The 27077-nt window shown below is 39.4% G+C and overlaps 1 protein-coding gene across 1 annotated transcript in view; it reads right to left on the bottom strand.

Moving 5' to 3' along the window:
- Positions 1-263: 263 nt before the first annotated feature.
- The window catches only part of LOC110445296 (pleckstrin homology domain-containing family G member 7-like), a gene marked incomplete at its 5' end in the record, with an annotated part of 36637 nt that continues 9823 nt past the window's right edge, over positions 264-27077 (bottom strand). Inside the window, 9 exons of the mRNA XM_021489834.1 lie at positions 264-654; positions 967-1064; positions 1286-1403; positions 2888-2970; positions 3221-3314; positions 3932-4047; positions 13382-13556; positions 14316-14432; positions 16642-16743. Of these exons, the coding sequence (XP_021345509.1) occupies positions 406-654; positions 967-1064; positions 1286-1403; positions 2888-2970; positions 3221-3314; positions 3932-4047; positions 13382-13556; positions 14316-14432; positions 16642-16743 (1152 nt within the window). The remainder of the gene's footprint in view (positions 655-966; positions 1065-1285; positions 1404-2887; positions 2971-3220; positions 3315-3931; positions 4048-13381; positions 13557-14315; positions 14433-16641; positions 16744-27077) is intronic.

Raw genomic sequence — 27077 nt, 5'->3', positions numbered from 1 at the left:
GTATATTGATGATATGTTGTTGAAATGTTTTTGTATGATATTGTATTTTCCAGTATGATGTTATGATGGTCTATATGATATCACAACGGTGCAGGACCACCCTAAACTAATAGAAACTTCACGTGCCTAATAGTCAACATCCCTAATAGGTACACATGACTCAATTTATATTCAATAAACATTTGCGAAAAATCAGTTTCGTTTTTGTCATGTATTATCCGTCGACTCTCACAGACAATATAACACAACAATCTCAACTCCTTTGGTAGCTTAATATTTATAATATAGACATTTAATATCACAGACAATTTGATACTTTGCTTGAATTTCCGGATAAAGATGAAGTTTTTTCCCGGAACAACAACACACATAGAAAACATTTATATGATCAAGTAGAAATGTACACTACGTGATGAAGACCGTATCCATGCTGACTGACTTCTTTTTATGATGACTGAGCATGCGTGCCCGTCTGAGTCTGCGCGGTGAAATGTCGCCTGTTGTAAGATTGGTAGCGGTGGGAGTAGTGCTGGTCGCTGTGGTCGTACTCGGTGACAGGTGCTGGCTGTAGTCGATCAGGCCATTCACACCATCGTCGTGAGAGGAGGAATGGTATTTTTTCTTGGCATCACATAGCTTTGTCATCCAGTAATCCTATTGGTGATACCAACATTATTAGAAAATTCACATATATACCATATCTGTTACACGTATGTAAACAAACCGAACGCGAAGAAAACAGCACGTTTAAGACAAAATCATTACCAGAAAGCTGATACTTAATAATTCGTACAAGTTCAAAAAAATCGATTGTGTTCATGTATATTATTGTTAAATACTTTTTAGTTTGTTCTAAGAAACAATTAAACCTATAATATACACAAAATAGTACAAATGTCGTTTTTCGAAATAACGCGTTTCTACATTATTAAGCTAAACATGACTAAATTGTTTCAAGGGTCTCACCTTTACGTACTCGCTGGTCGATTGCAGTGTATAAACACCTATGATTTGTTGGAATCTGCTGATGTGGACCAAGACGATACAGTGTTTAAGGCCGTTTGCTGCCAACAAGAACGTACCAAAGTCGAAACAAAACCAACCACAATAAGAACATCAACGATTATTGACTAAGTTGTGGATCCTTATTTTCTGAAACCGTTTTTTAATACAATTATTCCTTACAGTCAAAGCCAGAAACATTTCAATTATTTCAAAAACGAACTTTATCTCACAATAAAACATAGCAAGTCTACGTCACCTGACATATTACAACTATACATACCTGATGCCTCCGACATACCGACGTCGTGCACACTTAAGCGGTCTAAAGCTATGGGTTGGCGATGTACTGTATAGGAGTTACAATCATTGGTATTATACGTTTCCGGGGTATTTTGTTTCTGAAATAAAAAAAAGCAACATCAAATACATGCAGATGAATGTGACAAGACTGGACGATTTTATTAACTTCCATTAATGTGAGTATGTAAGTCCCATAACGCAACAAACCGAAGTAAACAACGGAGTTACATGTATAGTCAAGCCAAGTGGGTGGCCATTATACTTTCTACAGAAAAAAAGGTTTACGCATTGGAATGTGAATATATAGTCATTATTATCATAGTTCCTCCGCATTTCCTGTTTACGTACCTATTCCATTTAAACTTTTTATAATGCTCATTTGAACATGAATGATTGTTATCAGTTGTTGAAAATTGTTGACTGTTATAAAAAATTTGTCAGAGTAATTCATTTCTGACACATTTTATCAACTACCAAATCCTTCAAAACTTCACTTTGTACTCAAACTGTATACATTTTAAACGTGTCGTAACGTATCCAGACAGACTGGTCCTTTCGTCTGGCTTTAACTGAGTGAGCCATGTGTATAACCTGTATAACGATGTGACGAAACTGTATGTTTCGCCTGGCTTTAGAGAGTAAATACACATGATATCGTGCACAAATTGGCAGTAGTCATAAATAGGAGAAACTGAGAAGACAGTTGGTACACGTCTTAAAGAACACCAAAGGGAATTAGAGAAATATGAGCGACACCAGAAATGTTGCGTTCATCTTTGGAGAAACTAGGTGGAATATTGCTGGGGATTTGTTTCAGGTTTGTTGTAACCTTGAAGGCAACAGGGACCTGTTTAGTAGTGGCACGGTCCGTACACTTTAGTCATCATCATCGATCTGAAGTTATCAAGGACGAATGGAAGTTTTTAAATTAACATAATTAGGAGTTTGTTTGCACATTCCCTTTTTTTGCGACAGTATTTTAGACAAATATGGTTTCAACCTTTTTGGCCGTTAGAATCGTCAGTGGGTCCTAGAAGGACGAACTAGCTGTATGGTGCAGAGCCATTCTGTTTTGGTATACTGTATCTATTACAAAATTGTATAGGTGCTACCACGTGCGTGTGGGTTACCTCAATCTTTATAGCAACGAAAACCGACGGTATACTATAATATGTATATATATAATGCAACATAAAGTAAAGATGTAGTATATATAGTATAACAATGTATATCAAAGATATATAATATGGTATAACAATGTACTCCAATGATATATAATATGTAATAACAATAAACTCCAGTGATGTCAACCATATCACAAATCGTTGTTTTATACCTCACGATGTGATTCAAAAATTGTGTCGCATTTTTTACAAACGGACGAAATATGTTAGTGCTCATCTTTTCATTTTTCTACAGAAAAGGATTGTTACCCCGCTAACGATATCGTTAAATCTTTCTGTTTAATATAGATCCTTCACTACAGAAACTCTCAGTACTATAGTGATAGGCCCTCTAACTTCTTACCTTCGCTACGGATTCTTTGTTATTAGCAGAATGTCAATGAATAATAAGTATTTACCTTCTTGACAGATTTCTTTATTTTTGTAATCAGCAAAATGTCGTCGAACAGGAACAAGTGCACGTCTATTGTCTTTGTCGCCTCTGGAAAATATATATCATATATATACGAATAAGTACATCCCAGGTAAATGAAGTGAAAATAAATTAAGAAAAAAGTATGCCTTCTACTCGGTACAAAGGGCAAAACCTTTGATCATGTTATAATGCTGTTTATCATTTGCTCACCACTTATCATGGGGAATAACTCTTGTTTGCGGGAATAACATGAATGTCCTCCTTAGGTACATGTACGAGTTATCTCTCTTACCTTATACTGCAGGGAAATACCCACCTACTAATGTCATTAATCCTTCGTGCATTAGTTGCCTTTTGGGACACGAGAGGAGCTTCGTACAAGGTTGAATGGAAAGACTTGACTTCAGAAACTGTTAATATGAATAGTAAGAAGCAAATCAAAATTAAAGATGCACCTGTGTGTAGGTTAATTACTGTTTAAATATATTTTCATTTTTCTCTTAGTTATGGGGGTTGGCTCCAAAACGACTATCATTTGGTTAATTTGATTGGTAAATCTTCTAATTATGACGTCAAGGAACTCTGCTTGGCGCCATCATTGTTAGAGTTACGTCATTGTCATGACAATAGTTCGTCCAATTGGAAACAGAAATAATCGTTTCCGACGGGAAAATAGTTCTCCCTAAGATATGATACATGCATGAACGTTTTAGGGGCATATCTTTCCCGGAATCGTGAAGACATACTATCATGTTTTCCAGCTCCGTTAATTCAAATTGTAAGACACTTGGTTAACCACGTGACGTTATACTTCTTAATCATTCCTTGTGAAACCTGTGCATGTGTGTTGGTATATTAATATAGATAAATTAGCATCTGAATCGTAACGTATGCACGTCAAGATTGTAAAATACGTCAACATTTCACAAGAAACAAATGTACGTCGGAATTACACAGATAACATACACGTGTCAGAAATATAATATTTGTACATACATGACAAACTTTAATGTTTAGGTATACGTACGTCGGGAATGTACACTTTTGGATCGAGGTCGGATATAGAGGGCCATACCAGTTGTTGTTGAATTTCCTGTAGACGTTGTATATTCCGTTCCTTACGCATTTTCTCTTCCAAATTTTCTATAAACAATGATTCATAAACAACACAAGTAAAAACTCGGGTTTCTTTTGTGTAATGCTTCAAGTACCTTTGGAAATATCATTTTAACAATGTGGTATGAAACGACTTATGTTGTAATAGGGGATTTGCTGTTGCGCCCTTTCCAAAATCTATCTACTGCACACATTGCAACATTTAGGATCTTTACATTTTCTCTCTACTTTATATCATAACAACTCTTATGGTCCTTAGTGTTATTCTTGCCAAACCCCCATTTTTGGCTTGTGTGTCAAATTGTCACCCATGTGAGGAAGACAGAAGGTTTTGCCAGCAAGCCTGGACATACCAAAGACTTTAAAATAGTAGTAGGTATTATCAACTTAACGTTAGGCATTTCTAGTAATTGTAACATATCGTTAATCTTATTTCAGTATAATGAGACCGGGTTGATTACAGTACTGGTTGCCTTTGACATTGCACTATAAAGTCGGCATCAGAACCACGCTTTGACGAGAAGGAAAATACACCAACCGCCTCAAGCGCACATACATAGAGGCTATACCTTAAATTACCTAAGCTGTTAATGATAAAAAATCAAACAACATTAAAGGTAATGGACAGATATGCTGTGTATGATATACGTGTACGACATCGATATATGCAGGTCAATATGATTACCTCGTCCTTTAGAGAAGCTATTTAAACAAAGTATACGTATAAGCGAATTAGTAATCATCTTTCTAGCAATGCTCTTATCAACCTGTAATCATCCCATCTCAACTGGTGATGCTACATCCAATCGTCTCATTCACTATGGCGTTCTAAAACCAAAACAGCGAATTGATATACAAATGTATTTAACTCCTTTTTGTGACTTTCGTAATCTTTCAATCACGTCTAGCAAAGAGGAATGACAAGTTAGCTAGAACAGTATGCAATACTAGACAGACCATCGGAAAGGTTGACAAACTAGTCAACTAACCGTCAGATAATGGTAAATGCCTGATAATGGTAAATGTCAGATAATGGTAAATGCCAGAAAACGGTAAATGTCCGATAATGGTAAATGTCCGATAATGGTAAATGCCAGATAATGGTAAATGTCAGATAATGGTAAATGCCAGATAACGGTAAATGCCAGATAATGGTAAATGTCAGATAATGGTAAATGCAAGATAATGGTAAGTACCAGATACTGGTAAATGCCAGATAATGGTAAATACCAGATAATGGTAAATGTTAAATAATGGTAAATGTCAGATAATGGTAAATGCCAGATAACCGTAAATGTCAGATAATGGTAAATATCAGATAATGGTAAATGCCAGATAATGATCAATGTTAGATAATGGTAAATGCCAGATAATGATAAATGTCAGATAATGGTAAATGCCAGATAATGGTAAATGTCAGATAATGGTAAATACCAGATAACGGTAAATGCCAGATAATGATCAATGTCAGATAATGGTAAATGCCAGATAATGATAAATGTCAGATAATGGTAAATGCCAGATAATGGTAAATGTCAGATAATGGTAAATGCAAGATAATGGTAAATGTCAGATAATGGTAAATGCAACATAATGGTAAATGTCAGATAATGGTAAATACAAGATAATGGTAAATGTCAGCTAATGGTAAATGCAAGATAATGGTAAATACCAGATAATGGTAAATGCCAGATAATGGTAAATACCAGATAATGGTAAATGCTAGATAATGGTAAATTCCAGATAATGGTAAATGTCCGATAGCGGTGTGTGACAGATTATGGTTCACTGTAAATGCCAAATAATTGTAAATGTCAGAAAATGGTAAATGACAGATAATAGGAAATGACAAAATCATTTTAAATATAAAATTTCCAATTTTCTTTTCACCTACAGTTTCATATCAGTCATGATATAACAGTTAAATTACTATCACCTCATATGATATAACAGTTAAAATCACTATCACCTCACATGATATAACAGTTAAAATCACTATCACCTCACATGATATAACAGTTAAAATCTCTATCACCACAGAGAGAATAACCATGAACACCACAGAGAGAATAACCATTAACACCACAGAGAGAATAACCATTATCACCACAGAGAGAATAACCATTAACACCACAGAGAGAATAACGCTTATCACCACAGAGATAATAACCATTATCACCACAGAGATAATAACCATTATCACCACAGAGAGAATAACCATTATCACCACAGAGAGAATAACCATTATCACCACAGAGAGAATAACCATTATCACCACAGAGAGAATAACCATTATCACCACAGAGAGAATAACCATTATCACCACAGAGAGAATAACCATTATCACCACAGAGAGAATAACCATTATCACCACAGAGAGAATAACCATTATCACCACAGAGAGAATAACCATTATCACCACAGAGAGAATAACCATTATCACCACAGAGAGAATAACCATTATCACCACAGAGAGAATAACCATTATCACCACAGAGAGAATAACCATTATCACCACAGAGAGAATAACCATTATCACCACAGAGAGAATAACCATTATCACCACAGAGAGAATAACCATTATCACCACAGAGAGAATAACCATTATCACCACAGAGAGAATAACCATTATCACCACAGAGAGAATAACCATTATCACCACAGAGAGAATAACCATTATCACCACAGAGAGAATAACCATTATCACCACAGAGAGAATAACCATTATCACCACAGAGAGAATAACCATTATCACCACAGAGAGAATAACCATTATCACCACAGAGAGAATAACCATTATCACCACAGAGAGAATAACCATTATCACCACAGAGAGAATAACCATTATCACCACAGAGAGAATAACCATTATCACCACAGAGAGAATAACCATTATCACCACAGAGAGAATAACCATTATCACCACAGAGAGAATAACCATTATCACCACAGAGAGAATAACCATTATCACCACAGAGAGAATAACCATTATCACCACAGAGAGAATAACCATTATCACCACAGAGAGAATAACCATTATCACCACAGAGAGAATAACCATTATCACCACAGAGAGAATAACCATTATCACCACAGAGAGAATAACCATTATCACCACAGAGAGAATAACCATTATCACCACAGAGAGAATAACCATTATCACCACAGAGAGAATAACCATTATCACCACAGAGAGAATAACCATTATCACCACAGAGAGAATAACCATTATCACCACAGAGAGAATAACCATTATCACCACAGAGAGAATAACCATTATCACCACAGAGAGAATAACCATTATCACCACAGAGAGAATAACCATTATCACCACAGAGAGAATAACCATTATCACCACAGAGAGAATAACCATTATCACCACAGAGAGAATAACCATTATCACCACAGAGAGAATAACCATTATCACCACAGAGAGAATAACCATTATCACCACAGAGAGAATAACCATTATCACCACAGAGAGAATAACCATTATCACCACAGAGAGAATAACCATTATCACCACAGAGAGAATAACCATTATCACCACAGAGAGAATAACCATTATCACCACAGAGAGAATAACCATTATTACCACAGAGAGAATAACCATTATTACCACAGAGAGAATAACCATTATTACCACAGAGAGAATAACCATTATTACCACAGAGAGAATAACCATTATTACCACAGAGAGAATAACCATTATTACCACAGAGAGAATAACCATTATTACCACAGAGAGAATAACCATTATTACCACAGAGAGAATAACCATTATTACCACAGAGAGAATAACCATTATTACCACAGAGAGAATAACCATTATTACCACAGAGAGAATAACCATTATTACCACAGAGAGAATAACCATTATTACCACAGAGAGAATAACCATTATTACCACAGAGAGAATAACCATTATTACCACAGAGAGAATAACCATTATTACCACAGAGAGAATAACCATTATTACCACAGAGAGAATAACCATTATTACCACAGAGAGAATAACCATTATTACCACAGAGAGAATAACCATTATTACCACAGAGAGAATAACCATTATTACCACAGAGAGAATAACCATTATTACCACAGAGAGAATAACCATTATTACCACAGAGAGAATAACCATTATTACCACAGAGAGAATAACCATTATTACCACAGAGAGAATAACCATTATTACCACAGAGAGAATAACCATTATTACCACAGAGAGAATAACCATTATTACCACAGAGAGAATAACCATTATTACCACAGAGAGAATAACCATTATTACCACAGAGAGAATAACCATTATTACCACAGAGAGAATAACCATTATTACCACAGAGAGAATAACCATTATCACCACAGAGAGAATAACCATTATCACCACAGAGAGAATAACCATTATTACCACAGAGAGAATAACCATTATCACCACAGAGAGAATAACCATTATTACCACAGAGAGAATAACCATTATTACCACAGAGAGAATAACCATTATTACCACAGAGAGAATAACCATTATTACCACAGAGAGAATAACCATTATTACCACAGAGAGAATAACCATTATTACCACAGAGAGAATAACCATTATTACCACAGAGAGAATAACCATTATTACCACAGAGAGAATAACCATTATTACCACAGAGAGAATAACCATTATTACCACAGAGAGAATAACCATTATTACCACAGAGAGAATAACCATTATTACCACAGAGAGAATAACCATTATTACCACAGAGAGAATAACCATTATTACCACAGAGAGAATAACCATTATTACCACAGAGAGAATAACCATTATTACCACAGAGAGAATAACCATTATTACCACAGAGAGAATAACCATTATTACCACAGAGAGAATAACCATTATTACCACAGAGAGAATAACCATTATTACCACAGAGAGAATAACCATTATTACCACAGAGAGAATAACCATTATTACCACAGAGAGAATAACCATTATTACCACAGAGAGAATAACCATTATTACCACAGAGAGAATAACCATTATTACCACAGAGAGAATAACCATTATTACCACAGAGAGAATAACCATTATTACCACAGAGAGAATAACCATTATCAGCACAGAGATAATAACTATTATCAACACAGAGAGAATAACCATTATTACCACAGAGAGAATAACCATCATCACCACAGAGAGAATAACCATTATTACCACAGAGAAAATAACCATTATTACCACAGAGAGAATAACCATTATTACCACAGAGAGAATAACCATTATTACCACAGAGAGAATAACCATAAACACCACAGAGAGAATAACCATCATCACCACAGAGAGAATAACCATTATTACCACAGAGAGAATAACCATCATCACCTCAGAGAGAATAACCATTATTACCACAGAGAGAATAACCATTAACACCACAGAGAGAATAACCGTTATTACCACAGAGAGAATAACCACCATCAGTGTAAATCATTAATAACACTGACAATTTAAATCATTACCACCAAAGACAGTTTTATCACCGTGGAGAGTTAAAACCATGTTCATCACGCACAGTTCAAATATCTCTCAACGGAGACGGTGCAACCACTATCACTACGAGAGTGTAAGTCACTATCACAACGGACAGTTAAAATCACTATCACTACGAGAGTGTAAGTCACTATCACGACGGACAGTTAAAATCACTATCACTACAACAGTAAATGCCATTATCAGAATGGACAGTAAACACTAACACCACTTAGAGTTTAAATCACTATCACGACGGAGAGTCAATATCACTATCACGACGGACAGTTTATATCACTATCACGACGGACAGTTTAAATCACTATCACGACGGACAGTCAAAATCACTATCACGACGGACAGTCAAAATCGCTATCACGACGGACAGCTAAAATCCCTAACCCTAACCCATCACTACAACAATACAAACCATTATCAGGACGGAGAGTTGAAATCACTATCATAACTGAGAATTTCATTAGTATTACCACGGAGACTGTCATCATCAAAGCCAAGGATAGTTCGTTATATGATAATGTCACCACGGGCAGTTTCATATCAATTAACAACGCCAAACGTAAACCATTTTCACCACGGACTGTTTCACATCAATAATACAACGCCAAGTTCAATCCAATTTCGTCTTAGACAATTTGAATCACTATCATCACAGACAGTTTCATTCACCATCACCACAGCCATTATAAATCACTGTTACCACGGACAATTTAGATCCCGTTACTATTAAAGTTTAAATAACCTTTGCTGGTACAGCGGCCAATTTTAATCACCATCTTTGAAAACTGACCGTGAAAAGTGAATATAACACACTCTTGAAATGCCCTTACTCTCTCAATAACTATCCATCAAAAATCATTTCAATACAGAACTCTCAGTTCTAGTTTTGCGACCTCAAAACCGCCTTTAGTTCCCTAAAACGTCATGGAAACAATGCGGAGTCGGTAAATCTGTGCAAACATAAACTTTGATATCAAACGGTTTGACATGCGAGAGGGACTAGAGTGCTATCCTCACTCAACCCTAACCCTAACCCTTTTGACAGCGAGAGGAACTAGCGTGTTATCCTCACTCAACCCTAACCCTAACCCTTCTGACAGCGAGAGGGACTAGAGTGCTATCCTCACTCAACCCTAACCCTAACCCTTCTGACAGCGAGAGGAACTAGAGTGCTATCCTCACTTAACCCTAACCCTAACCCTTACCCTTCTGACAGCGAGAGGAACTAGAGTGCTATCCTCACTCAACCCTAACCCTAACCCTAACCCTTCTGACAGCAAGAGGAACTAGAGTGCTATCCTCACTCAACCCTAACCCTAACCCAAACCCTTCTGACAGCGAGAGGAACTAGAGTGCTTTCCTCACTCAACCCTAACCCTTCTGACAGCGAGAGGGACTAGAGTGCTATCCTCACTCAACCCTAACCCTAACCCTTCTGACAGCGAGAGGAACTAGAGTGCTATCCTCACTTAACCCTAACCCTAACCCTTCTGACAGCGAGAGGAACTAGAGTGCTATCCTCACTTAACCCTAACCCTAACCCTAACCCTAACCCTAACCCTAACCCTAACCCTTCTGACAGCGAGAGGAACTAGAGTGCTATCCTCACTTAACCCCAACCCTAACCCTAACCCTTCTGACAGCGAGAGGAACTAGAGTGCTATCCTCACTCAACCCTAACCCTAACCCTAACCCTAACCCTTCTGACAGCGAGAGGAACTAGAGTGCTTTCCTCACTCAACCCTAACCCTAACCCTTCTGACAGCGAGAGGAACTAGAGTGCTATCCTCACTCAACCCTAACCCTAACCCTAACCCTTACCCTTCTGACAGCGAGAGGAACTAGAGTGCTTTCCTCACTCAACCCTAACCCTAACCCTTCTGACAGCAAGAGGAACTAGAGTGCTATCCTCACTCAACCCTAACCCTAACCCTAACCCTTCTGACAGCGAGAGGAACTAGAGTGCTTTCCTCACTCAACCCTAACCCTAACCCTTCTGACAGCGAGAGGAACTAGAGTGCTTTCCTCACTCAACCCTAACCCTAACCCTAACCCTTCTGACAGCGAGAGGAACTAGAGTGCTATCCTCACTCAACCCTAAGCCTAACCCTAACCCTTCTGACAGTGAGAGGAATTAGAGTGCTATCCTCACCAATTCTTCAAGCTGCTTCTTCATCAATATCGATTAACCAAAATCGATATTCATGAATTCTTTTATTTAACTATTTATCTATTTATTTCGAAAATACGGACACTTATCTTTGCCGACCCAGTTGGCAAAGTGAAAAGTGATCAGGATGGAAACTTAATGAAATAAAGAAGGACAGGCCTTATATAGGAGTGACAAATAGACACAAGGGTATGAGCGACAAATAGACAAAAGGGTATGAGCGACAAATATTGCTACTACTTGTGAAGTATGGGGCCGGAAAGTCTGCTGCACCTCATTTAAATATAAAAAGCAAAGACAATATAACACGTGCAACACAGCAATGACCACCATATTCCCTACTCCTTCGTCTTATCCATATTTATCCCTATCTTTACAAATACAATTATTACGATTATATCTTTAAGGCCATTATTATTCAAATGATTCATGTACTGGATTCCAATCCATATATTACATGATTCGCAATGTCAATGACTACATGTAAACCTTAGAATCGATAACTATTTATTACATTTATAGCTCATGAGGGTATAAGGTTAATTAGCTGATTTTATTATACCTCTACTTATTTTACATTATACAAAAGTAACCACATAAACAAGCTATTTCTCCTCTAACTTCATGCCAGGGAAATAGTTCGTCTGGAGGGGTGCGATAGTTTTGAAACTATTTCCCTCGGAAAATGCGGGAAATTGAGTGACGTCGTGGGCGGGGCCTGACCGAATATTGACCAATCAGCGCAATCGAATTACGTCGGCTATTTCCGGCCAGCGGAGCCGGTACTTTCTGGACCGACCTTCACCTCGCATTGTTGTTGACAGACGACAACAGAAATAGTGACCCCCAGGTTTTCTGTGTTGGACAAGAGCGAGTTGTCGGACATATTGGAGGCAAAAGACAGTTGGAACACAAAAAAAAACAGTACTGGCATCCGTTACTTTGCTCTCTAGCTACTTCACTGAAAAGGGTTTGGATATCGCGGACATGGAAAATTTGTTATCTAATAGTATTTAAAATTTGTAAGGGAGTGTTTGTATCGGTATAATAAAACAGTTGAAGTATGGGTATTTCGGGATATACATGTAGCAAGTTTATGATCCCCCGAGGCCAGGATTATTTCCCGAGGCGAAGCCTCGGGAAATAGTCCTGGCCTCGGGGGATCATAAACTTGCTATATCCCGAAATACACATACTTTAACTGTTAACTATAATCTTGCAGTACACGTTCGATAAAATAATGGTTTTATTTACTTTTCGTTGTAATTGTTTTAATATTGGACATACTGTTATATATCTAATGAATGAAAAATAATATGGATTCTATCTAAATATATAACATGTATCCATACAAACATTTAGAATACAGCACATAGCAACAATTAGTCAACTCATTAACTTTGTCCTCTATTTCTATGATTAGGGTAATTATTCAGGACACACGTCCGTTCTGTTATGGAAAAGAATGTTGATGATATCATTAAGGAGTAGTAAAATCTCCCGCACTATAGACATATACCAAATGAGGTCATTGAAGGGAAACAATTCTAATTATACGTATGCGCAAACCAATCACATAAATGGTTTGGTTGAATATTCGACCAATAATTCAATCGATATCTCTTTGTTTTATAAAGAGGTTGTAATTATTGACATACGTAAGGAGACCTCGAGCTTGCCAATGGCTGCCGCTAACAGGCCTCGGTCCGACTCGATCAGAGTGTACTTGCGTATATTGGCAAGGAGGAGCGGTAGTTTAGTACAGTGCTGCATTGGAGATACCAACAGGTCATTCAGCTGTAGGCGGTTACATCTTGGGTCCTGCTCACACCACTGATAAACAGACGAGGTACATAACTGTACAGAAATAAATAGAACTGGACTCCTGCTCAAACAACAAATAACAAAAGATGTATTTTACTTTGTATATAATGTAATACTGAGAAGTGTTATGGTTACATCAGGGTCTTACACCTCAGGACCTATCCTAGATTTTATCTGATGTGGTCAAGATATTTTTCGTTTCGTTGTCTCCTCGGTTCCTTCATTGCCACCTTTTGTTCTCTCTATGTCCTTAAGCTATGCTATATATTTCGTTTTCCTATATTACTTTTATTTATCTGTATACGTCTCCAAACAGCACGGGAAGGTGTTATCTTTCGATTCAATTGTATGTAAATCTCAGTGTATTTGTTCTTAATTTATTTACTTTTTAGACATCAATTTACCATATGTATTAACCTCCCTAATACATCTGATAGAATAGTGATTAACGGTTAGAGTTCTGACATAAACAAGTCGTAATCGTCTACAGATGTGTGTTATAAGGTCTCTACATGGACAGTGTAGCTACCCTATTAAACTGGTAGTGGGAATAGCGCACGAACGCAAAATGAAATTACTAAATCTCATGCCAAATGACGTCAGTTATTTGTCTATCAGTGTTAACCAGTATTACGCGGCCAATACGTGTTTATAATACCCGTACGCACATTGAAAGTCAGTAATAAGCATGCAAATGGACACCAGTAGAACGTTTTTCATTGGCCAGCGTTAACACGCAGGTCATATAACATAGATGGTCATTGGTACCTTTTCGAATTCACAGTAGTCATCATTCTTTTTTAACTTTTCCAAATAGTTCAGTCCTTTGGTGTAGTTGAGGCAATATGTGTGGTAGACTTCCCCTTCCTCCGACAGACAAGCAAACTTAAATAACAAACAAACTTCAATATCAAACAATCATTACACACAAATCAACGTCAATAACAAATTATAAACCTCACCCACAAATAAACAATCCTTTTTCACCTTTTTTTCACCATTATCATTTTACTTCATGTATACTGATGATTTGTGTGCCTTCTTTGTTTATCAATTATAGCTAATACCATTACAATTTAACAATATGTTGTAAAGCGCTTTAGAATAATTTTAAAAAATATATCGGGTGCTATAAAAATGTTGTATATTTTTTTTTATACGCGATATTTAGGTAGTATATATGTTCTGCCCTGCCATTATACATATTATTTTTGCAAATATCAATGGCTTATCGCTGTTTGAAATATGTGCATCTTTCCATCTATAGTGATTTTGATATTTAAATTGTATCATGTAATAATCCTACAGTTTTACCGTCATTTTATCTTAAACATTTAAAATCGATATTGCCTATTGTACCAGATCATGTACTAATCATACAGCTTTACCGTCATTTTATCTTCAACATTTTAAATCCATATTGCCTATTGTACCGGATTGTGTCCTTATCATACAGTTTAACCGTCATTTTATCTTAAACATTTTCAATCCATATTGCCTATGGTACCAGATCATGTACTAATCATACAGTTTTACCATCATTTTATCGTAATCATTTTCAATCCATACTGCCTATTGTACCGGATCATGTTCTAATCATACAGTTTACCGTCATTTTATCTTAAACATTTCAAATCCATACTGCCTATTGTACCAGATCATGTCCTTATCATACAGTTTTACCATCATTTTATCTTAAACATTTTCAATCCATATTGCCTATTGTACCGGATCATGTAGTAATCATACAGTTTTACCATCATTTTATCTTAAGCATTTTCAATCCATACTGCCTATTGTACCGTATCATGATGTGTGACAAGAAAGCATTACAGTCACCGAAAGAAGAAAAGGGAAATCCCAGTGACATCGTTATTTCATTTACCCGTCCTTTTACTACGACCGTCCGTTTACCTGTTCTGTAACGACATGAACACTTAAGTATCCGTCATGTAACTACCTCTACCGTTGATCGTGATGTTAAGACCCACATGATCACACGTAATGTGAAATCGTGTTCGTGTCTACCTATTCTGACCTAAACGCTTACCTGTTCGAGGACCTCCTCTAGACGCTTACCCGTTCGAGGACCTCCTCTAGACGCTTACCCGTTCGAGACCCTCATCTAGAAGCTTTCCCGTTCGAGGACCTCCTCTACACGCTTACCCGTTCGAGGACCTCCTCTTGACGCTTACCCGTTCGAGGACCTCCTCTAGACGCTTACCCGTTCGAGAACCTCCTCTAGACGCTTACCCGTGCGAGGACCTCCTCTAGACGCTTACCCGTTCGAGGCCCTCCTCTAGACGCTTACCCGCTCGAGGACCTCCTCTACACGCTTACCCGTTCGAGGACCTCCTCTACACGCTCAACCGTTCGAGAACCTCCTCTAGACGCTAACCCGTGCGAGGACCTCCTCTAGACGCTTACCCGTTCGAGGACCTCCTCTAGACGCTTACCCGCTCGAGGACCACCTCTACACGCTTACCCATTCGAGGACCTCCTCTAGACGCTTACCCGTTCGAGGACCTCCTCTTGACGCTTACCCGTTCGAGGACCTCCCCTAGACGCTTACCCGTTCGAGGACCTCCGCTAGACGCTTACCCGTCCGAGGACCTCCTCTAGACGCTTACCTGTTCGAGGACCTCCTCTAGACGCTTCCCCGTTCGAGGCCCTCCTCTAGCCGCTTCCCCGTTCGAGGACCTCCTCTAGCCGCTTACCCGTTCGAGGACCTCCTCTAAACGCTTACCCGTGCGAGGACCACCTCTAGACGCTAACCCGTTCGAGGCCCTCCTCTAGACGCTTACCCGTTCGAGGCCATCCTCTGGACGCTTACCCGTTCGAGGCCCTCCTCTAGACGCTTACCCGGTCGAGGACCTCCTCTAGACGCTAACCCGTTCGAGGACCTCCTCTAGACGCGTACCCGTTCGAGGACCTCCTCTAGACGATTCCCCGTTCGAGGACCTCCTCTAGGCGCTTACCCGTTCGAGGACCTCCTCTTGACGCTTACCCGTTCGAGGACCTCCCCTAGACGCTTACCCGTTCGAGGACCTTTCCTAGACGCTTACCCGTTCGAGGACCTCCTCTAGACGCTTACCCGTTCGAGGACCTCCTCTAGACGCTTGGTCTCCCATATCTCCGTGTTCGACATATTTTTGGTCAGCACCGATATAAGGTCTTTACAAAATGTGTAGCTTACCTGGTGGAGAGATAAAAACAGGAAGGTGTTTGTATCAGGAAAATGGTGGAAAAACAGTACTTTATCATATTTAAGGCAACAGGAAAAGACACTCTTATTGTTTTCATAACTAGCTCCTTTAAATAACGAGCCTTCATAATACTTTTTCTCCCTTTTATGAAAGACAAACTACTAGTTAATCATTGTTTTGCATTGCAATCTTTCTGCACAATAATACTAAGGATACTGTACCGACTTTTACATTTTCACTAGAATTCATGAAAACAGTGTTTTAAGGCTGGCTCCGTTCATTCATTATCCTAATTCGATTTTAACTCCATTTTTTCACAATAATCCTAATTTCTATCTTCCATTATTAATGTAACGAATTCACGAGAAGGAGCATGGTTGACAATAGGCTAGGTTAGCTGGGCGGCAAGGTTTTTCAGCTGACTGTTTGCGTTCATATGGAAACATGCATTTTGTTTTTATATGAGGTCGAACTTGTGAAGACCCTATCGGACCCGGTAATAAACAATTTGCGAAGTCCTTCAATTTTACTTTTATATATATCTACACTGTACTGTCTTTGAATAACAAGAACTTTATTGATAACTCGGTCGTATATACCTTCCTGAACTTGAAATCAGAGACACTACCGACTACTCTGTTTCCGCCGCTTACCGATAACTGATATATATCATGACTTCCGTGACAGATGTCCAACACTATCGGATTAACTGTCAACACGAGGTTTCGAGAAATGCAGGCTGGTAAAGACAATGGCAATTGTATGGTCATCATGATTTCATTTGAAAAAAGATAATTCCTTAAGAGAAATGAATTTCGACGTTTCTGATTGCGCTTATTCGTGTGTTGTGCGTGTGTCGGTGTCATTACGTTGATTTTCTATGTGAGGACCTGACCGTGTCATTACGTTGATTCTCTATGTGAGCACCTGACCCTTGTTGTTTTTATTCGTGTGTTGTGCTGTGTCAGTGTCATTACGTTGATTCTCTATGTGCGATGTCGGTGTTATTACGTTGATTCTCTATGTGAGGACCCGACCCTTGTTGTATTTATTCGTGTGTTGTTCGGTATCGTGTTGTGCGATGTCGGTGTCATTACGTTGATTCTCTATGTGAGGACCTGCCCCTTGTATTTATTCGTGTGTTGTGCGGTGCCGGTATCATTACGTTGATTCTCTACTCTATGTGAGGCCCTGACCCTTGTTGTATTTATTCGTGTGTTCTGCGATGTCGGTGTTATTACGTTGATTCTCTATGTGAGGACCCGACCCTTGTTGTATTTATTCGTGTGTTGTCCGGTGTCAGTGTCATTACGTTGATTCTCTATGTGAGGACCCGACCCTTGTTGTATTTATTCGTGTGTTGTTCGGTATCGTGTTGTGCGATGTCGGTGTCATTACGTTGATTCTCTATGTGAGGCCCTGACCCTTGTTGTATTTATTCGTGTGTTGTCCGGTGTCAGTGTCATTACGTTGATTCTCTATGTGCGATGTCGGTGTTATTACGTTGATTCTCTATGTGAGGACCCGACCCTTGTTGTATTTATTCGTGTGTTGTCCGGTGTCAGTGTCATTACGTTGATTCTCTATGTGAGGCCCTGACAGTTGTTGTATTTATTCGTGTGTTGTGCGGTTTCGGTGTCATTACGTTGATTCTCTATGTGAGGACCCGACCCTTGTTGTATTTATTCGTGTGTTGTGCGATGTCGGTGTCATTACGTTGATTCTCTATATGAGGACCTGACCGTGTCATTACGTTGATTCTATATGTGAGGACCTGACCCTTGTTGTATTTATTCGTGTGTTGTGCGGTGTCGGTGTCATTACGTTGATTCTCTATGTGAGGACCTGACCCTTGTATTTATTCGTGTGTTGTGCGGTGCCGGTATCATTACGTTGATTCACTATGTGAGGACCTGACCCTTGTTGTATTTATTTGTGTATTGTGCGGTGTCGGTGTCATTACGTTGATTCTCTATGTGAGGCCCTGACCCTTGTTGTATTTATTCGTGTGTTGTTCGGTATCGGTGTCATTACGTTGATTCTCTATGTGAGGACCTGACCCTTGTTCTATTTATTCGTGTGTTGTGCGATGTCGGTGCTTTTGCGTTGATTCTCTATGTGAGGACCTGACCCTTGTTGTATTTATTCGTGTGTTCTGCGATGCCGGTGTTATTACGTTGATTCTCTATGTGAGGACCTGACCGTGTCATTACGTTGATTCTCTATGTGAGGACCTGATCCTTGTTCTATTTATTCGTGTGTTGTGCGATGTCGGTGCTTTTGCGATGATTCTCTATGTGAGGACCTGACCCTTGTTGTATATCGGTGTCATTACGTTGATTCTCTATGTGAGGACCTGACCGTGTCATTACGTTGATTCTCTATGTGAGGACCTGACCCTTGTTCTATTTATTCGTGTGTTGTGCGGTGTCGGTGCTTTTGCGTTGATTCTCTATGTGAGGACCTGACCCTTGTTGTATTTATTCGTGTGTTGTGCGATATCGGTGTTATTACGTTGATTATCTATGTGAGGACCTGACCCTTGTTGTATTTATTCTTGTGTTGTGCGGTGTCGGTGTTATTACGTTGATTATCTATGTTAGGACCTGACCCTTGTTGTATCTATTCGTGTGTTGTGCGGTGTCGGCGTCATTACGTTGATTCTCTACGTGAGGACGTGACCCTTGTTGAATTTATTCGTGTATTGTGCGATATCGGTGTCATTACGTTGCTTTTCTATGTGAGGACCTGACCCTTGGTGTATTTATTCGTGTGTTGAGCGGTGTCATAACGTTGATTCTCTATGCTATGTGAGGACTTGACCGTGTTATTACGTTGATTCTCTATGAGAGGACCTGACCCTTGTTGTGTTTATTCGTGTGTTGTGCGGTATCGGTGTCATTACGTTGATTCTCTATGTGAGGACTTGACCGTGTCATTACGTTGATTCTCTATGTGAGGACGTGACCCTTGTTGTATTTATTCGTGTATTGTGCGGTATCGGTGTCATTACGTTGATTCTCTATGTGAGGGCCTGGCCCTTGTTGTATTTATTCGTGTATTGTGCGTTATCGGTGTCATTACGTTGATTCTTTATGTGAGGACCTGACCCTTGTTGTCTTTATTCGTGTGTTGTGCGGTATCGGTGTCATTATGTTGATTCTACACTTGTTGTATTTATTCGTGTGTTGGGCGGTGTCGGTGTCATAACGTTGATTCTCTATGTGAGGACTTGGCCGTGTCATGACGTTGATTCTCTAAGTGAGGACGTGACCCTTGTTGTATTTATTCACCTGACCCTTGTTGTATTTATTTGTGTGTTGTGCGATGTCGGTGTTATTACGTTGATTCCCTATGTGAGGGCCTGACCCTTGTTGTATTTATTCTTGTGCTGTGCGGTGTCGGTGTCATTACGTTGAGTCTCTATGTGAGGACCTGACCCTTGATGTATTTATTCGTGTGTTGTCCGGTATCGGTGTCATTACGTTGATTCTTTATGTGAGGACCTGACCCTTGTTGGATTTATTCGTGTGTTGTGCGGTGTGGGTGTTATTACGTTGGTTCTCTATGTGAGGACCTGAGCCTTGTATTTATTCGTGTGTTGTGCGTTGTATTTATTCGTGTATTGTGCGATATCGGTGTCATTACGTTGATTCTACCCTTGTTGTATTTATTCGTGTATTGTGCGATATCGGTGTCATTACGTTGATTCTCTATGAGAGGACTTCTCTATGTGAGGACCTGACCCCTGTTGTATTTATTCGTGTGTTGTGCGGTGTCATTACGTTGATTCTCTATTTGAGGACCTGACCCTTGATGTATTTATTCGTGTGTTGTGCGGTGTCGGTGTCATTACGTTGATTCTCTATTTGAGGACCTGACCCTTGTTGTATTTATTCGTGTGTTGTGCGGTGTCGGTGTTATTACGTTGGTTCTCTATGTGAGGACCTGAGCCTTGTATTTATTCGTGTGTTGTGCGGTGCCGGTATCATTACGTTGATTCTCTATGTGAGGACCTGTCCCTTGTTGTATTTATTCGTGTGTTGTGCGGTGTCAGTGTCATTACGTTGATTCTCTATGTGAGGACCTGACCGTTGTTGTATTTATTCGTGTGTTGTACGATGTCTGTGTCATTACGTTGATTCTCTATGTGAGGACCTGACCGTGTCATTACGTTGATTCTCTATGTGAGGACCTGACCCTTGTTGTATTTATTCGTGTGTTGTGCGGTATCGGTGTCATTACGTTGATTCTAACCTTGTTGTATTTATTCGTGTGTTTTGCGGTGTCAGTGTCATTACGTTGATTCTCTATGTGAGGACCTTACCGTGTCATTACGTTGATTCCATATGTGAGGACCTGACCTTTATTTTATTTATTCGTGTGTTGTTCGGTGTCGGTGTTATTACGTTGATTCTCTATGCGAGGACCTGACCCTTGTTGTACATATTCGTATGTTGTGCGATATCGGTATCATTACGTGGATTCTCTATGTGAGTACCTGACCTTTATTGTATTTATTCGTGTGGTATGCGGTGTCGTTGTCATTACGTTGATTCCCTATGTGAGGACCTGCGCCTTGTTGTATTTATTCTGACAGTTGTTGTTTTTATTCTTGTGTTGTGCGATATCGGTATCATTACGTTGCTTCTCTATGTGAGGGCCTGGCCGTGTCATTACGTTGATTCGAACCTTGTTGTATTTATTCTGACAGTTGTTGTTTTTATTCTTGTGTTGTGCGGTGTCAGGGTCATTACGTTGATTCGAACCTTGTTGTATTTATTTGTGTATTGTGCGGTATCGGTGTTATTACGTTGATTCTCTATGTGAGGGCCTGACAGTTGTTGTTTTTATTCTTGTGTTGTGCGATATCGGTATCATTACGTTGATTCTCTATGTGAGGACCTGGCCCTTGTTGTATTTATTCGTGTATTGTGCGGTGTCGGTGTCATTACGTTGTTGATTCTCTATGTGAGGACCTGACCCTTGATGTATTTATCCGTGCGTTGTGCGGTGTCGGTGTCATTACGTTGTTGATTCTCTATGTGAGGACCTGACCCTTGTTGCATTTATTCGTGTGTTGTGCGGTGTCGGTGTTATTACGTTGATTCTCTATGCGAGGGCCTGACAGTTGTTGTTTTTATTCTTGTGTTGTGCGATATCGGTATCATTACGTTGATTCTCTATGTGAGGACCTGACCCTTGATGTATTTATCCGTGTGTTGTGCGGTGTCGGTGTCATTACGTTGATTCTCTATGTGAGGACCTAACCCTTGTTGTATTTATTCGTGTGTTGTGCGATATCGGTATCATTACGTTGATTCTCTATGTGAGGACCTGACCCTTGTTGTACATATTCGTGTGTTGTGCGATATTGTCGGTGTCATTACGTTGATTCTCTATGTGAGAACCTGACCCTTGTTATATTTATTCGTGTGTTGTGCGGTGTCATTATTTATTGTATTTATTCGTGTGTTATGCGGTGTCGGTGTCATTACGTTGATTCTCTATGTGAGAACCTGACCCTTGTTATATTTATTCGTGTGTTGTGCGGTGCCATTACGTTGATTCTCTATGTGAGAACCTGACCCTTGTTGTAATTATTCGTGTGTTGTGCGGTGTCATTACGTTGATTCGTGTCGTTGTCATTACGTTGATTCTCTATGTGAGGTCCTGACCCTTGATGTATTTATCCGTGTGTTGTGCGGGGTCGGTGTCATTACGTTGATTCTCTATGTGAGGACCTAACCCTTGTTGTATTTATTCGTGTGTTGTGCGATATCGGTATCATTACGTTGATTCTCTATGTGAGAACCTAACCCTTGTTGTATTTATTCGTGTGTTGTGCGATATCGGTATCATTACGTTGATTCTCTATGTGAGAACCTGACCCTTGTTATATTTATTCGTGTGTTGTGCGGTGCCATTACGTTGATTCTCTATGTGAGAACCTGACCCTTGTTGTAATTATTCGTGTGTTGTGCGGTGTCGGTATCATTACGTTGATTCTCTATGTGAGGACCTGACCTTTATTGTATTTATTCGTGTGTTATGCGGTGTCGTTGTCATTCCGTTGATTCTCTATGTGAGGACCTGACCCTTGTTGTACATATTCGTGTGTTGTGCGATATTGTCGGTGTCATTACGTTGATTCTCTATGTGAGAACCTGACCCTTGTTATATTTATTCGTGTGTTGTGCGGTGCCATTACGTTGATTCTCTATGTGAGAACCTGACCCTTGTTATATTTATTCGTGTGTTGTGCGGTGCCATTACGTTGATTCTCTATGTGAGAACCTGACCCTTGTTGTAATTATTCGTGTGTTGTGCGGTGTCATTACGTTGATTCTCTATGTGAGGACCTGAAGGACCTGACCCTTGTTGTATTTATTCTTGTGTTGTGCGGTGTCGGTGTCATTACGTTGCTTCTCTATGTGAGGACCTGACCTTTATTGTATTTATTCGTGTGTTATGCGGTGTCGTTGTCATTACGTTGATTCTCTATGTGAGGACCTGACCCTTGTTGTACATATTCGTGTGTTGTGCGATATCGGTATCATTACGTTGATTCTCTATGTGATGTCCTGACCCTTGTTGTATTTATTAGTGTGTTGAGCGGTGTCATAACGTTGATTCTCTATGTGAGGCCCTGACCCTTGTTGTATTTATTCGGGTATTGTGCATTGTCGGTGTCATTACGTTGATTCTCCATGTGAGGACCTGACCCTTGTTGTATTTATTCGTGTATTGTGCATTGTCGGTGTCATTACGTTGATTCTCTATGTGAGGACCTGACCCTTGATGCATTTATTCGTGTGTTGTGCGGTGTCGGCGTCATTACGTTGATTCTCTATGTGAGGACCTGACAGTTGTTGTATTTATTCGTGTGTTGTGCTGTGTTGGTTGTATTACGTTGATTCTCTATGTGAGGACCTGACACTTGTTGTAATTATTCGTGTGTTGTGCGGGGTCATTACGTTGATTCTCTATGTGAGAACCTGACCCTTGTTATATTTATTCGTGTGCTATGTGAGAACCTGACCCTTGTTGTAATTATTCGTGTGTTTTGCGGTGTCATTACGTTGATTCTCTATGTGATGTCCTGACCCTTGTTGTATTTATTCGTGTGTTGTGGGGTATCGGTGTCATTACGTTGATTCTCAATGTGAGGACCTGACCCTTGTTGTATTTATTCGGGTATTGTGCATTGTCGGTGTCATTACGTTGATTCTCTATGTGATGTCCTGACCCTTGTTGTATTTATTCGTGTGTTGAGCGGTGTCATAACGGTGATTCTCTATGGGAGGACCTGACACTTGTTGTAATTATTCGTGTGTTGTGCGGGGTCATTACGTTGATTCTCTATGTGAGAACCTGACCCTTGTTGTATTTATTCGTGTGTTGAGCGGTGTCATAACGGTGATTCTCTATGGGAGGACCTGACACTTGTTGTAATTATTCGTGTGTTGTGCGGGGTCATTACGTTGATTCTCTATGTGAGGACCTGACTGTTGTTGTAATTATTCGTGTGTTGTGCGGTGTCATTACGTAGATTCTCTATGTGAGGACCTGACCCTTGTTATATTTATTCGTGTGTTGTACGGTGCCATTACGTTGATTCTCTATGTGAGGACCTGACACTTGTTGTAATTATTCGTGTGTTGTGCGGGGTCATTACGTTGATTCTCTATGTGAGGACCTGACCCGTGTTATATTTATTCGTGTGTTGTGCGGTGTCATTACGTTGATTCTCTATGTGAGGACCTGACCCTTGTTATATTTATTCGTGTGTTGTGCGGTGCCATTACGTTGATTCTCTATGTGAGAACCTGACCCTTGTTATATTTATTCGTGTGTTGTGCGGTGTCATTACGTTGCTTCTCTATGTGAGGACCTGACCCTTGATGCATTTATTCGTGTGTTGTGCGGTGTTATTACGTTGCTTCTCTATGTGAGGACGTGACCCTTGATGCATTTATTCGTGTGTTGCGCGGGGTCGGTGTCATTACGTTGATTCTCTATGTGTGAACCTCACCCTTGTTATATTTATTCGTGTGTCGTGCGGTGTCATTACGTTGCTTCTCTTTGTGCGGTGTCGGTGTCATTACGTTGATTCTCTATGTGCGAACCTGACCCTTGTTGTATTTATTCGTGTGTTGTGCGGTGTCATTACGTTGCTTCTCTATGTGAGGACGTGACCCTTGATGCATTTATTCGTGTGTTGTGCGGTGTCGGTGTCATTACGTTGATTTTCTATGTGAGAACCTGACCCTTGTTGTATTTATTCGTGTGTTGTGCGGTGTCATTACGTTGATTCTCTATGTGAGGACCTGACCCTTGATGCATTTATTCGTTTGTTGTGCGGTGTCGGTGTCATTACGTTGATTCTCTATGTGCGAACCTGACCCTTGTTGTATTTATTCGTGTGTTGTGCGATGTCGGTGTTATTACGTTGATTCTCTATGTGAGGGCCTGACCCTTGTTGTATTTATTCGTGTGTTGTGCGGTGTCGGTGTCATTACGTTGCTTCCCTATGTGAGGACCTGACCCTTGTTGCATTTGATAAACAGCTTCATGCGAGTGCCGTCAATATAACTATCGACGCCTATTTTCCCAGAACAATTGGACTTTTTATCCTTGTACTCTTTTTCAGGCTAGGAATCTCCGTTAAAATTTCTCCTTTTGATCGTATGTTTCTGTAGTTTCATCAAGTTTTGGTTTTAATTCTGGTTTTGTTTGCACATTTATTGTATTTGTTAAGTGAATATTGCCATTTTGTAAAAGTAGTTGGTTCGTAAGTAAACATTGCTATACATAAATGGGAGTTGTAAAAGACTTATTTTCGCATAGGGTAGGAGTGTTGATTAGACAATTTGAAAGGTTTTATCATTGGCAATATTCAACCAGTTTAGGGAACTGGATTGTGTATATAATGATTTAATTAAGTTACCTGCTCATACATTATATTTCAGGATTTCCCCACTAATTTATTGTCGGGTTTAGTTTTTTACTTGAATATAAAGATTTTTCCCGAGGGATGTAATTTTAAGGTGGTAAATTCGAGATTTGACTGAGATCCTGCGTTTAGTCATATGACTAAGCATAAAGACTAGGTAGTTGTTGTATGGTTTGTACATAATGTTTAAGGTTTTCATTAACACGAACTTTTCAAATGTATACGAATTACAAGAAAATAGACAATGTATATGGTTTTACATGATCAGAACAAGATCAATATTGTGATGCAGTAGTCTTTATCATAACAAAGATGTTTCCCAACAGATGAACTAATGCATAGCCTATGTACATTCGTTATCAAATACAACTAAGATGTAAGGTTTAGGATACCGTTATATAAAGACAATTTTGATAATATCGGGATTTGTATTGGGATCTGTAGGAAAGGTGAGCACTGTTAAGAAATGCATTCAAAGGAGAACAGATCATAATAGGAATTTAGCTTACCTGCTGAAATGTTATGACAATAGGTTAGAGGTTCGTGTCTTGTAGCTACATGTAGCAATACCCAATGAAGATTAATAAGTTCGGAAAAAGCATGGACTGCCACAAATCGCGTCTATATAGATTGTTATAAGCACAACCATAAACGAGATGTTATTTCCCATCAATTATTATGTTTGCACGTACCATCGTCTAGCGATGAGTAATGTTTTGCAGGAAATATGAATATTGAATACAGAGAACAAATATAGGTATGCAACAAAATAACATAGGTGTTCATCTGACATCACAGATTGGCTCGTTTACTATGGGAATTGATAGCTGTCTATCGAGCTGAAGCCCTCGTGCAACCCATCAATACGTGGAGCTGAAGCCCTCGTGCAACCAATCAATACGACCAGTGTGAAGTTGGTTACTTATTCAATATTGGGCTAGCCCAATATTGGGCTAGTTTGATATTCAAATGTACCTAACATAATAGTTCTTATGCCGCTTTTTCACACCTATACCACAACTGGGCATCTTCTAAGGTATCCACATGCAAAACGGCATCAACGATACCCCAGGCTAAAGATGCCCACTGGGCATCATTTCGAATTTCAGTACATAATCGTTAATTTTTCGTTTTCAACAGGCCACGGCATATTGTTATAGGTCTTATGCCGCTTTTTCACACCTATACCACAACTGGGCATCTTCTAAGGTATCCACATGCAAAACGGCATCAACGATACCCCAGGCTAAAGATGCCCACTGGGCATCATTTCGAATTTCAGTACATAATCGTTAATTTTTCGTTTTCAACAGGCCACGGCATATTGTTATAGGTCTTATGCCGCTTTTTCACACCTATACCACAACT

Source organism: Mizuhopecten yessoensis, unplaced genomic scaffold (assembly GCF_002113885.1).
Source record: "Mizuhopecten yessoensis strain PY_sf001 unplaced genomic scaffold, ASM211388v2 scaffold2209, whole genome shotgun sequence".
NCBI classification, from domain to species: Eukaryota; Metazoa; Mollusca; class Bivalvia; order Pectinida; family Pectinidae; genus Mizuhopecten; species Mizuhopecten yessoensis.
The sequence above is the reverse complement of the archived record's forward strand: the minus strand, read 5'-3'. Positions and strand labels throughout refer to the sequence as shown.